The following is an 11,641-nucleotide window of genomic DNA, read 5'->3' as shown; positions in this document are numbered from 1 at the left end:
GTTTATCGTCTTAGAGCTTTTCTCTAAGGATTTTGAGTGTTGTTTGTGCTACAGCAGACCCCCGAAGAGGAGCTGTGCAACCTGCTAACCAACATCGTCTTCACCGTGCTGTGGAGCCGCAGCGGTCCGGAGGCGGTGGAGGATGTGGTGTGGAGAGAGAGAGGACAGGTCTTTTCTGTCCTCACCAAACTGGGCTCCTCCTGCCAACTGGTGCGCCCTCCCGACGACATCAAACGCAGGTCAGTGTTGGTGATTTCAAATGTTCTTCCCCTAACAAACACAACGAAATGACAGTGATGCTGTCTCACAATGGAAAAACAAAACGAACCACACGTTCAGCTGTGCCACCTTTTGTGTCATTATCCAGAGATGTTATTGTGCATTCATCATAATCTGTTTGCTACTCTGTTTTTCAGTCTGTTGGAGATGATGCTGGAGTCTTCTCTGTCAGACCTGAGGGATGCCCAGGGAGTGTCTCTGCCTTTCTGCCCCAGTCTGGTCCGGCTCCTCAGGCTGCTGCAGGACTTCCTGTTTGCTGAGGGTACAGACAACCACACGCTGTGGAGTGAAAAGGTATATCACATACCCCACCTAAGACATATGGACCACTGACATATTCTGTTTGAACTTTGAGTAACTTCATGACTATCGAACGGCTCTCTTAATAAGGTTGGTTGACTGTGAATACACAAGGGGCAATGAAGGAAATAAGCCCTTAATCCCTGACAAAGTCTGATATTATATTTTACAATTATATAAGAATAGTGTCAGTAAACCAAACCAGCCAAAACCTGGATGATAATCCAGCAGTATGGATTTAATAACACCTACCGTGTTGTAGCCCAGATAATCTTAAAATATCACGTTATACTCGTATTTACTTCCTCATCCATGCTTTCAGCTTTCAACCTTATCGTGTTCAGCAAGTGGCTAATCGAGGCTGATAAAGAGGCTATGATGCAACTCAACTCTAGTGTATGAAATATATATACTAAATACGTAAATCAGACATCCAAGTTATAGGTTCGAGTTCATAGTTCAACCATAAAGTAGCCTAGAAACAAAACATCAAAGGGATACTAAAATGAATTATGCAAAAGTTATTATTTAAACTCAGGATGTTGTATGGATGTTGTAGGCCTACAGTATGGGGAAATATATTCACTTTTTTTGTTGAGTTAGATGAAAATAATGATATCACTGTCATGTCTTGCAACATCATGGCCTGCTCCCTGCCAAGAAATAGTCCAGTTTATAAAAACAGGTAATGCTCTGGTAGGCCTGTGTTGTTACCTTCTGACAGAGCAGGTTCACAGTTTCCCCGTTTCCAGTTTGTATGCTAAGCTAAGCTAACTGGCTGCTGGTTGTAGCCTTATATTTACCGTACAGACATAAGAGTGGTATTGATCTTCTTATCCATTCCTTGGCAAGAAAGCCTATCCAAAAACTACTCCTTCAATCTCTTTTGGTGGGTCTGGTTATAAGGCGGTGTTGGGAATCTTAATGTAAACTTCAGACCTTGAGAATAGTGAGACAGAAGCAGCTGTACTGACAGTAGGCATCTACTACATACCAGTGCAAGGCTGCATGTTTGCTTTCTATAAATACTCAACGGTCGTGGAATTTAGATTGCTGATGAATTACAAATGTCCAGTCAGAGCAACAGTCCACTTCAAACTCAGCACATTTCTGCCGTGACTGAGCTGGTGGCACACTCAATCAATGTGTCTTCCAAGAAATAATGTCATTTGACTTTAGTATTGTCTAAAGAAGTTATCGTAACTTATCATTTAATTTTGCCGCGATGAAATAAAATGATTAAGACACACAATAAGTCTTTGAATGTGGGACTACATTGTCAGGATGTGATAATGTGAGTTGTGTTGCTTACAATGGATAAATAAAGGAATATGAGCAATTATGTTAATATAGACTTAAGAGACTTGAGTCAAGCATTAAACACAAAGCATGGGCAGCTGGGTGTGGTCACTATGTTTAAACTCGGGGAAATGTTCCTGTACTGTCTTTAATGGTTGGGTGTAGGCAGCATCTGAATCACCTTTTTTAAATGCAGGTCAACTGTATTTAATGTGTTAAATAGGTATACGTTGTCCTACAGTAGATGCTGCAAGGTGTGGAAACAGGTCTAGCCTTTTTGTTGAGTCCTTTGTTGATGGTTGTTGTTGTATTGCAGATATTTGAGGGGGTGGTGAACCTGCTGGACAAGTTGCAGGCCTGGCATAGCACCCCTGGCAGCCCAGGGAACACCGAACTGAAGGAAATGGCCCAGATCGGCCTGCGTATCATCACCGGATATATCCAACAGCAGCACTCACAGGTCAGCTGCACCCACAACTTGACCTGTCCATCATCCAGAGTGTACACCAAGTGAAATGTATTACACAACCCAAACACCTGTGCGATTGGACTTTGCAGGAAATATATTTAAAGGGGTGTACAGTGTTTATTTAACTTGATAAGCGAACTAAAGATAAAGCTGTTAAGAAATACCAGGCCTTCTATGGGTTTCTTTTCAAAGACATTGAAGTCATTCCTCTTAGGGAGTGTTCTGTATGAAAGGGCAGCACCTCTCAGAGTTATGACTGTTGCTGCTCTCGCTGGAGGATTGTGGGATACAGCAGGCGGTCATAAATGGGCTGAACATAAGGCTTTCCATCACATACTGCTGGTTGTGTTCATCTCCAAAGTAGAACAACTCCCCCTTAAGCCGTTTGTTTTTAACAGCATCAGTTTGAAATAAATTAACTTAATTGCACCCTGACATCACGGCTGTAGGTCTCTTGGAACTAAAACAAGCCTGGACCTACGTAAATTGAGTGAATTAACAAATTAAAAGAAAAGAAATACTAACATATTTGTATTAATACCAGTGGTGGAATGTAATTAAGTACATTTACTCAAGTACTGAAGCTAAGTACAATTTAAGGTACTTATATTTCACGTTTTTATATTTCAGCTGCACCGTGTTATTTTGCAGAAAGATTATTTCATACAAAGCATATATTTACCTTATAAAATATGATGCTATGTTAAAGATTAAACTACACAACATATAATATATATCAGTAAAATACAGCTTGTAGAAAAATGCATCAGTATTAACAATTCAAGATTATATAATATAATAATATAACAATTACTTTTACTTCTGATCTTTTATTTCTTTAAACACATTTAGCTAATTATACTTCTGTGCTTTTAATTAAGTATAATTTTGAATACAGAACTTTTAGTTTGTGATGTGATTTTGATACTTTTATCTAAGTAAAGAATCTGTATGTGTCTGGTAGAGAGAGTAACACCTGCGTATTAAGGCAGAGTCCTGACCGCAGCGTCCCGGCTTTGAATCGGACTCGCAGCCTTTTGCTGCTTGTCTCCCCTCCACTCTCTCTCCCCCTTTCATGTCTATCTTTGACTGTACTAAGGGCAAAACAGAAGAAAAAGTCCTCCTTGACAAAGACATTGTCTCATGAGGGATGTAGACAACTGAGTAAAACACTATTACATATATATGTGTATTTGTCATATCTCTTTATACATTCTACAGATAGGCTCTCAGTTAGAAGCACAGCAAGTGATTTGCTTCTTACCTTTCTTCAGGTGTGTGTGATGGCCTATGTGAAGCTCCACAGTCTTCTCCAGACTGTGCTGTGTCTGAGCTGGGAGGAGGTGTGCTTCCTCCTGGGGCAGCTGGGCGCCCCCCTGTGGCCAGGAGGTGTAATGGACGGCACCAACTGTGGTCATGCAGAGACTTTCTCCCAGCTTGTGCCCATCGTGCGCACGCTGCTCGACCAGCACGCCGACCCGATCACCCTTCAAAGCCTACTACCCAATCTGCCCGTCACCAACGGCAGCACCACCTTCGCCAAGGACCTGAAGGCTTACTGTCACACAGCGGAGTGGCAGGGGTTTTACCAGCAGCAGGTCAGTGTTTTAGTTTTTATGGCATTTATCTTTTGTTTAGGGAGTCGAGAGAGCCTCCTCTCCTGTCTATGGTACGACTAAACATATATAATCAACCATCCTCTCTGAGATACTGCTGGTTCTGTTCTTTGTCACATTAGTGTACATTCAGGATTTTTGCAATTTCGCCTCTAGGTCTGACCGGTTACCTCCTTGTGTGTGGTTGAATTAATCCAATTATTTAAAAACTGCTATCACAAGTTTAGAAAGTAGAAAAAACAACCCTGGACTCCCCAAGGTGCTTTCTAACTGACCCTCAATGTATTTTTAAGCAGAGATCACCGAATGTTAAGCTTGAAGCTGATGCCAGACACACTCACTACGAGCTGAGACGTGGATTTATCATCACTCTGTGTGACAGTGCACGTTCATAAATCTGTTTTGTTTAGATTACTTTTGTATACACATCCAGCAATACATTATCCAGTGTGGCATAACTTTGGCTACCATGACAGTTTTGAAACTTGTCCCAGGCTTATTTCTCAAGCATGTATGTCTAAGTGTGTATGTGTGTATATATTTGTTTTAAATGAATGTATAAGGGTAGTGTAAGTATGTTTATACAACTTTTGGCGTGAAGGGATGAGGCAGTAAGAAGAAAGAAAAAACAGCAGATGAGTTTAAACCGCAAAGTCTTAAAAATAAAATCTAATACAATATAATAAATAGTTAAAGGGAACCCGTTAAAGAAATGGGGAAGTGTATTTCCAGTCCCGTTTCTCATTTGCACACTGAGAATCATCCTGTTTTATGCATTCAACATACAGTATGCTTCTTTTTTAAGAACTGTAATAAGTTACCTTTACATATTGTAAAGAGTTGTCCCAAAGGGTCACCCAAAGAGACATTTGTCAACCGGACTCAAAATGGCCGCAAAGACAACACAAAACAACAACACAAACAGGCTAAACAAAGTCAGTGTGTCTTGCTCCTATGTAGGAGAGGTTGTGGGGCCTTTTGCTCATTGCCTCATATTCCGCCCATTGCTGAATACATGCATTTACAGTATGTCCCCCTTTTTGAAAATCCACCTCCAGGTTCAGCCCACCATGGAGCAGTATGAGCTGGACACGTTTGGGAGGAGCCATGACATCATGTCCAATTTCTGGAATTCCTGCTTCGATGATCTGATGAGTACAGCCTTTAAACAGGACACAGACAGATCAGACAACAAGTCCAAGTTTCAGGTTATAAAACTCTCAAGCTTCATGCAACACACACTGTCATACAACGTCTTACTAAAATGCAGAGTTAAACCTTTCACATTACTGAACTCACATTTGTGTGTGATTGTGTGAAATCAGAAAGCGATCGTGGACCCCTACCTGAAGCGAGCCAGGAGTGAGAACAGCAGGTACCTCAGTTGGCAGAAGCAGAGCTCCAACCAGCAGGGGGTGGTGTGGCAGCACTGGAGAGCTCTCCGCAGGCTTTTGACCAGTGAGAGAGGAGCATGGGCCAACAAGTATGACAACCTCTGACTTATAATATGTCTTTTTCCTTTAAATCTCTCTGAACAAGAATTACATGTAATTCCACATGAGTGGAAAAACATTTATCTGAAACTATATTGTCCTTTTGCTGTTCCTTGCTGCCTACTATGCGTTTAATTGTTATTCTTCCTTTGGCTTATTTTTTCCAGAGTTCAACCAGAGGTGAAATTGAAATTGTCCAATGCAGAGACTTATTCAAAGATGCGTCTCAAACTTGTGCCCAACTACAACTATGATCCTCACAGTGAGGCCAGTGCCCTGAGAGACAACATGGGTATGTCACTGGGTATTAACATATGAACTTGGCTCTTTTGTCACGTAAGCAAAATACACAAAAACATTTGTTTGTGATCTTCAGGAGCTGACAGCCCTCGTAGCTCTGAGCCCCTCCCATTGGCTGTTGCAAAGGAAGCAAAAGTAAGTGACATGGAGGATGATCAGTTAGGAGAAGAGGACCTCGTCTTTTTGGATAACAAGTGAGTCTCTAATTTGCTTAACTTTTTGTGCCCGTGTTTACAGCTTACAGCATGTCTCTGGGTTGTAAACACAAGGAAATTATATATACATATAAAATGATATTCTAAAAGTCATTGAATATATAAATGTTTAACTTTTTTCTTTGCTGTCAGGGTGGAGGGAGAAGACGAGAGCCAGAAAGAAAAATTGGTTCTGTCTGAAGACTGTGAGCTCATCACCATCGTGGCGGTTGTTCCCGGTCGTCTGGAGGTTACAACGCACCATCTGTACTTCTATGATGGCAGCAGTGAGAAAGAAGAGACAGAGGAAGGTTAGGAAATCTGTGATCATGAACATCACACCCAACTTTTTTTTTACTGTTCTTCAAATGACCCTTACAGAAGAGAATAATATCTGTTTCATTAGGAATCGGGTTTGACTTCAAGAGACCTCTGTCTCAGCTCAGAGAAGTTCATCTGAGGCGCTACAACCTGCGACGATCTGCACTGGAGCTGTTCTTCATAGACCAGTCTCATTACTTCATCAACTTCAGGAAGAAGGTGATACTCGGTTCAATTGTAATTCCTTCTGCGCTAGAATTAGACTTCAATAAATGTCTTTAAATTCTTTATGTCTGCCCTCACAGGTACGAAACAAAGTGTACTCCAGGATTCTTGGGCTGCGGCCTCCCAACCTGTTTTACTTCGGCTCTCGCTCCCCCCAAGAGCTACTGAAGGCATCTGGGCTTACACAGGTAATTATTTCAGTTGAGTTCTCTTCATTAAGTGTTATTCTCATCTGAATGTTGCTCATTGTGTTGGACCAATCTGATGTTGATGTGTTGAACAGAAATGGGTATGCAGAGAAATCTCCAATTTCGAGTACTTGATGCAACTGAACACCATTTCTGGACGCACTTACAACGACCTGTCGCAGTATCCTGTGGTGAGTACACTCCCATCGCCCCTGACAGTGTGCACTACTTATATTTATGTATACATATTTTATTTGTTATCCTTTTTGTTACAAAAAATGATGCACTTACAGTGTGAAGAAAGCATCGTTGCATTTGTGTGTTTTTGTTTCTCTTCAGTTCCCCTGGATCTTGTGTGACTACACCTCTTCTATTCTGGATCTGGAGGACCCGTCAGTTTTCAGAGACTTGTCCAAACCCATAGGTGTGGTCAACCCCCGCCATGCACAGAATGTCAGAGAAAAGTAAGTGGCCTTATTTATAGATAAGGAGCTAAAAGAAATGCTAAACCATCAGTGTGGTGCTTTAATTATTGAGCATCTCTTTCTGTTTTCCTCACTAGGTATGAGAGCTTTGAGGACCCAACAGGCACCATTGACAAATTCCACTATGGCACACACTACTCTAATGCAGCAGGAGTCATGCACTACATGATCCGCATGGAGCCGTTCACAACTCTGCATATCCAGCTGCAGAGCGGCAGGTGGGGACTCTGGCCGGTGCTTCATATTTCATGAAATTTCCTGCTATTCTACGGCCTCATGTTGGTACATGTCATCGTCGTTTAGGTTCGACTGCGCAGACAGACAGTTCCACGCAGTGGCAGCAGCCTGGCAGGCTCGCATGGAGAGTCCAGCTGACGTCAAAGAGCTCATCCCGGAGTTCTTCTACTACCCAGAATTCCTGCAGAACATGAATGGTGAGGAATCTGTAATCTTGTGAGATGTTGATGTACACATATTTGTTTAATGACATAACCTAATGCAGCATTATTGTTGTAGGCTTTGACCTGGGACGTTTGCAGATATCTCAGGACCCAGTAGCAGATGTTCTGCTGCCTCGCTGGGCCTCATCAAGAGAAGACTTTATCAAGCAACACAGGAAAGCCCTGGTGAGTCTACACAAACACTGTTTTACAAGGTAGCCTGTCTGTTGTGCAATTGTTTTATAACATACTGTATTAAGACAACTATTCAAGGTGAACTTGTATCTTAAACTCTAGGAATGCGAGCATGTGTCCAGTCACCTCCATGAGTGGATTGACCTGATCTTTGGTTACAAGCAGAGAGGCGATGAGGCAATGAATGCCCTCAATGTCTTCTACTACTGCACTTATGAGGGTAAGACAAACGTGTATTCTCTTTCTTTGTAGTGATTCATGGAGCCTGCTAATCCTGTGAAGATTTGTTCCAATTATGTTGTCTACTCCTCCTGTTGTCCCATATTAGCCTTCAGTCTTTTCACATGAACAGTGCTTCTCTGTGTTCTTGTATGAGTCTCACTCTTCCTTCTTGTTTGGCTCTCCTGCAGGTGCAGTAGATCTGGATGCAATTGCCAACGAGACGGAGCGTAAGGCCCTCGAAGGCATCATCAGCAACTTTGGACAGACTCCCTGTCAGCTACTTAAGGTACAACTCCCAGACTAATTCTCAGCCGTGATTATCAACAAAATGCTGTTTCTGTTTAAAATGTGGCAGTTTTATATCACGTTCCTTTATCCAACTAGGAGCCTCATCCTCCTCGTATGTCAGCTGAGAACGCAACTAGGCGGCAGGCCCGCCTGGACACTCTTCCCCTGAATATCTTTGAGCAGCTCGACAAACTCCGGCCATTTGTGGAAGTAGGTTCTGTCACGATCTCAATATTCCCATAAAAAGATAACTCGTATTGTGTTGGCTTCTATGTATTTACATGTGTGTTTGTGTGTGCTGCAGGTGGTAAGCGATGGCCTTCCTCTGGTCCAGGCAGTGGTACCAAAGAGCCAGAATCGCTCCTTCATCATCCAGGGCTCAGATATACTGGTAAGGATCATTTGGACACTTTAACAAGGGCCACATGTAAAACTCAACACTGACATAATAACAATAACACATTCATTTAAATACTTGAATTTAGCTTTTTTTTTATATTATATATATTTTTATTATTTTTATTTTCCCTACAGGTGACAGTGAGTTCAACCGGGTTGATCGGGACACACAGCTGGCTGCCTTACGACAAAAACATCGCCAACTACTTCTCCTTCACGAAGGACCCCAACATGACGAATCCCAAGTGAGAGCCCTCAGAAAACACACGCCTATGTGAAGCCTATATTTAAGTTTTCTGTCTGGTAAATCTCCTGAGAATGTCGTTAGCTGACTCTAAAACAAGCTTCTCACTACTCCGTTTCTGATGGATGTTATTTTTTTATTTAGAACTCCTCAACCGAGTTGGTGAAATTTCACTTACCTCATATAATTTCAACAGATGCCTAAAACTTTCCTGACAGCTGGAAGCGTAACATCCGTCTAACTCTTTGCCTGTGATGCTTCAAAGCTTGTTTTAATTCATTAACATTTGGTTTAATGGATCTTATTCTAAACTGACCTTGAACATTGATGGACATAAACGCAAAATAAATCAGTATAAGAGCCATTTGAACGCTGTGTTTGATGCAGGTTGTAATTTGCAGATGTCATGACAGTTTAATGTGCCCATTATAAATCTCTTCCACATTTAGGCCACAGCTGACTCTCGCTTCTTATTTCTAACTTTGATCTTTCCAACCCCGCTTTGTGGTGCAGAACGCAGCGATTCTTGAGCGGTCCTTTCTCTCCCGGGGTGGAGATCAGTGCTCAGGTGCTGGTGGTGTCCAACGACGGCCGCCTGCTCTTCAGTGGAGGACACTGGGACTGCAGTCTCCGTGTCACCCAGCTGGGGAAGGGCAAGCTGGTGGGCAGGATGTGCCGGCACATTGGTGAGCTCCTATATTTGTATGTTTAACTTATATATATATGCTTTGTTCCCACATATGATACATATTTATTTGTATTTTTATGTGTTCCACAAAGATGTTGTTACTTGCTTGGCTCTGGATCTCTGTGGCATCTACCTCATCTCTGGTTCAAGGGATACATCCTGTATAGTGTGGCAGGTTCTACAGCAGGTAAACAAATGTGTCTGTCTTCATTGAGGCTCACTCTCATGCTTGGATACATGTGCATGATAATGAGCTGCAGTCAAAGGTGTGCCTTCACATATGGATTCTCCTTTTCTTTTGTCCTTCAGGGTGGCTTCTCCAGCGGTCTTTCTCCTCGGCCGGTGCAGATTCTCTGTGGCCATGACCAGGAGGTCACCTGTGTGGCCATCAGCACTGAACTGGACATGGCTGTCTCAGGGTCGAAGGTCAGCGATGTCACATTCTATGGACAGTTATAAGATTGATGCAAAACACAGAATATGCACAATAAGTAACAAAGCAATAATGTCAACTGTTGATTATCTCAATATTCATTAATCAGACATTTATTTTCTAAATAGCAACACTTTTACTTAAATATTAATCGATTAATAAAACAGTTGCATATAATTTCCTGTTGTTCGACTAATCTACAGTAAATATAGATTAAATAAATATAGATATCCTGTAAAAAATATTGTTTTTCTCAAGTTCTCTCTCGTATGCTTGAGTTTTGTGGGTTTGTGCAGATGTGAAAAATGCTATTAAACATAAATAACCACAATATGCTTGAAAACACTACTTGGATGTTGTTCAAGCAAACTGTGATGTGGCTCATTAGAAGTGAGAATGTAATCTGTACCAGCTACAGGAAACAACCCCAAAACACACACTTTATAGGTATGAGGAGACAGATGTTACCATCTTATAGCCGGCGGTTGTTCAAACCTGAAAAGTGTAATGTAACGCAATGAAGCAAGGGCAAACCACAGTTTTGGCTGACTCTCAGTTTGAGCTCTTTTTTTTCCATGTGCTGCTAACTGGTTAAACTGGTTAAATTATATATGTTAATATAAACATAGAAATCTATTATTCCTAGCTTTAGTTTTAGGGGCTTTACATTGATCTATTAAGACTTTCTCTGTTGCTAAAAGTTGCAGCATGACAGGTTACCAAGAGTCCATGTGGCTTTGGTTTACATTTGTGAAGCAAAAAATAAAGAAACTCACAAAAATGCACAAAAAGTAGAGTTTACTTTGCATCTTTACTGACCTTGCTGTTCACTGTGTGTCAGGATGGGACTGTGATAGTGCACACTGTCCGACGAGGCCAGTTCCTGCGGACGCTGCGGCCTCCTGGTGATAGCTTTGTACCCGCCCAAATCTCTGAGCTCCAGGTGGGCATGGAGGGCCACATTGTGGTACAGACCTCGCTGGAGGAACGCTCTCATAGAAAGGTACTTTAATACAGAACAGTGCATATACAAACACACACTCAAATAAGTTTATCAACCTACTTATGCCACTACCAAATGTGTGCTTATTCCTACAGGGCAAGTACTCCATTCATGTATACACAGTAAACTGCTGTCTGCTGGCCTCCTTCACCATGGAGGAGCAGGTGACTGCTCTCCACCTGGTGTCTGAACACATCATACTGGGCACCGTGAAAGGCAGCCTCCACATACGAGAGTTATGCAGGTAAAGACAATATTTGAAGTACTTTTTTTATAATGCTGCCAATTTGCAGCATGTATAGTAACCTTAAGTCCAAGAGTTTGGTTCATCATTCTAACTCTTCTCTGTTCGACAGCCTGGATGCTCTGGTAACGCCCCTGGCCTTGAAGGTTCCTGTCAGGAGTGTGTCTGTCACCAAAGAGTGCAGCCACATCCTAGTGGGACTAGAAGATGGGAAGTTAATTGTTGTGGGGGCAGGGAAGCCAGAGGAGGTAAGAAGTAGGACATCAAGTGATTTGTGAAATGCGGGACTGGGGTGGCGGTGTATGTTTGTGAGTGT

At 42.1% G+C, this 11,641-nt stretch overlaps 1 protein-coding gene across 1 annotated transcript in view; it reads left to right on the top strand.

The window, feature by feature from the left end:
- The window catches only part of nbeal2 (neurobeachin-like 2), a 35,503-nt gene that overhangs the window by 20,414 nt on the left and 3,448 nt on the right, over window positions 1–11,641 (top strand). The window contains 27 exon segments of the mRNA XM_029450633.1: window positions 55–239; window positions 417–573; window positions 2,195–2,338; window positions 3,622–3,945; window positions 5,022–5,171; window positions 5,289–5,446; window positions 5,624–5,748; window positions 5,833–5,950; window positions 6,104–6,261; window positions 6,357–6,490; window positions 6,577–6,684; window positions 6,780–6,875; window positions 7,024–7,148; window positions 7,247–7,387; window positions 7,473–7,603; window positions 7,686–7,795; window positions 7,907–8,024; window positions 8,215–8,312; window positions 8,411–8,524; window positions 8,619–8,705; window positions 8,849–8,958; window positions 9,471–9,643; window positions 9,738–9,832; window positions 9,955–10,071; window positions 10,920–11,081; window positions 11,177–11,325; window positions 11,438–11,573. Coding sequence (XP_029306493.1) covers window positions 55–239; window positions 417–573; window positions 2,195–2,338; window positions 3,622–3,945; window positions 5,022–5,171; window positions 5,289–5,446; window positions 5,624–5,748; window positions 5,833–5,950; window positions 6,104–6,261; window positions 6,357–6,490; window positions 6,577–6,684; window positions 6,780–6,875; window positions 7,024–7,148; window positions 7,247–7,387; window positions 7,473–7,603; window positions 7,686–7,795; window positions 7,907–8,024; window positions 8,215–8,312; window positions 8,411–8,524; window positions 8,619–8,705; window positions 8,849–8,958; window positions 9,471–9,643; window positions 9,738–9,832; window positions 9,955–10,071; window positions 10,920–11,081; window positions 11,177–11,325; window positions 11,438–11,573 — 3,723 coding nt within the window.

Source organism: Cottoperca gobio, chromosome 16 (assembly GCF_900634415.1).
Source record: "Cottoperca gobio chromosome 16, fCotGob3.1, whole genome shotgun sequence".
NCBI lineage: Eukaryota > Metazoa > Chordata > Actinopteri > Perciformes > Bovichtidae > Cottoperca > Cottoperca gobio.
This window is presented reverse-complemented; position numbering and strand designations above follow the sequence as displayed.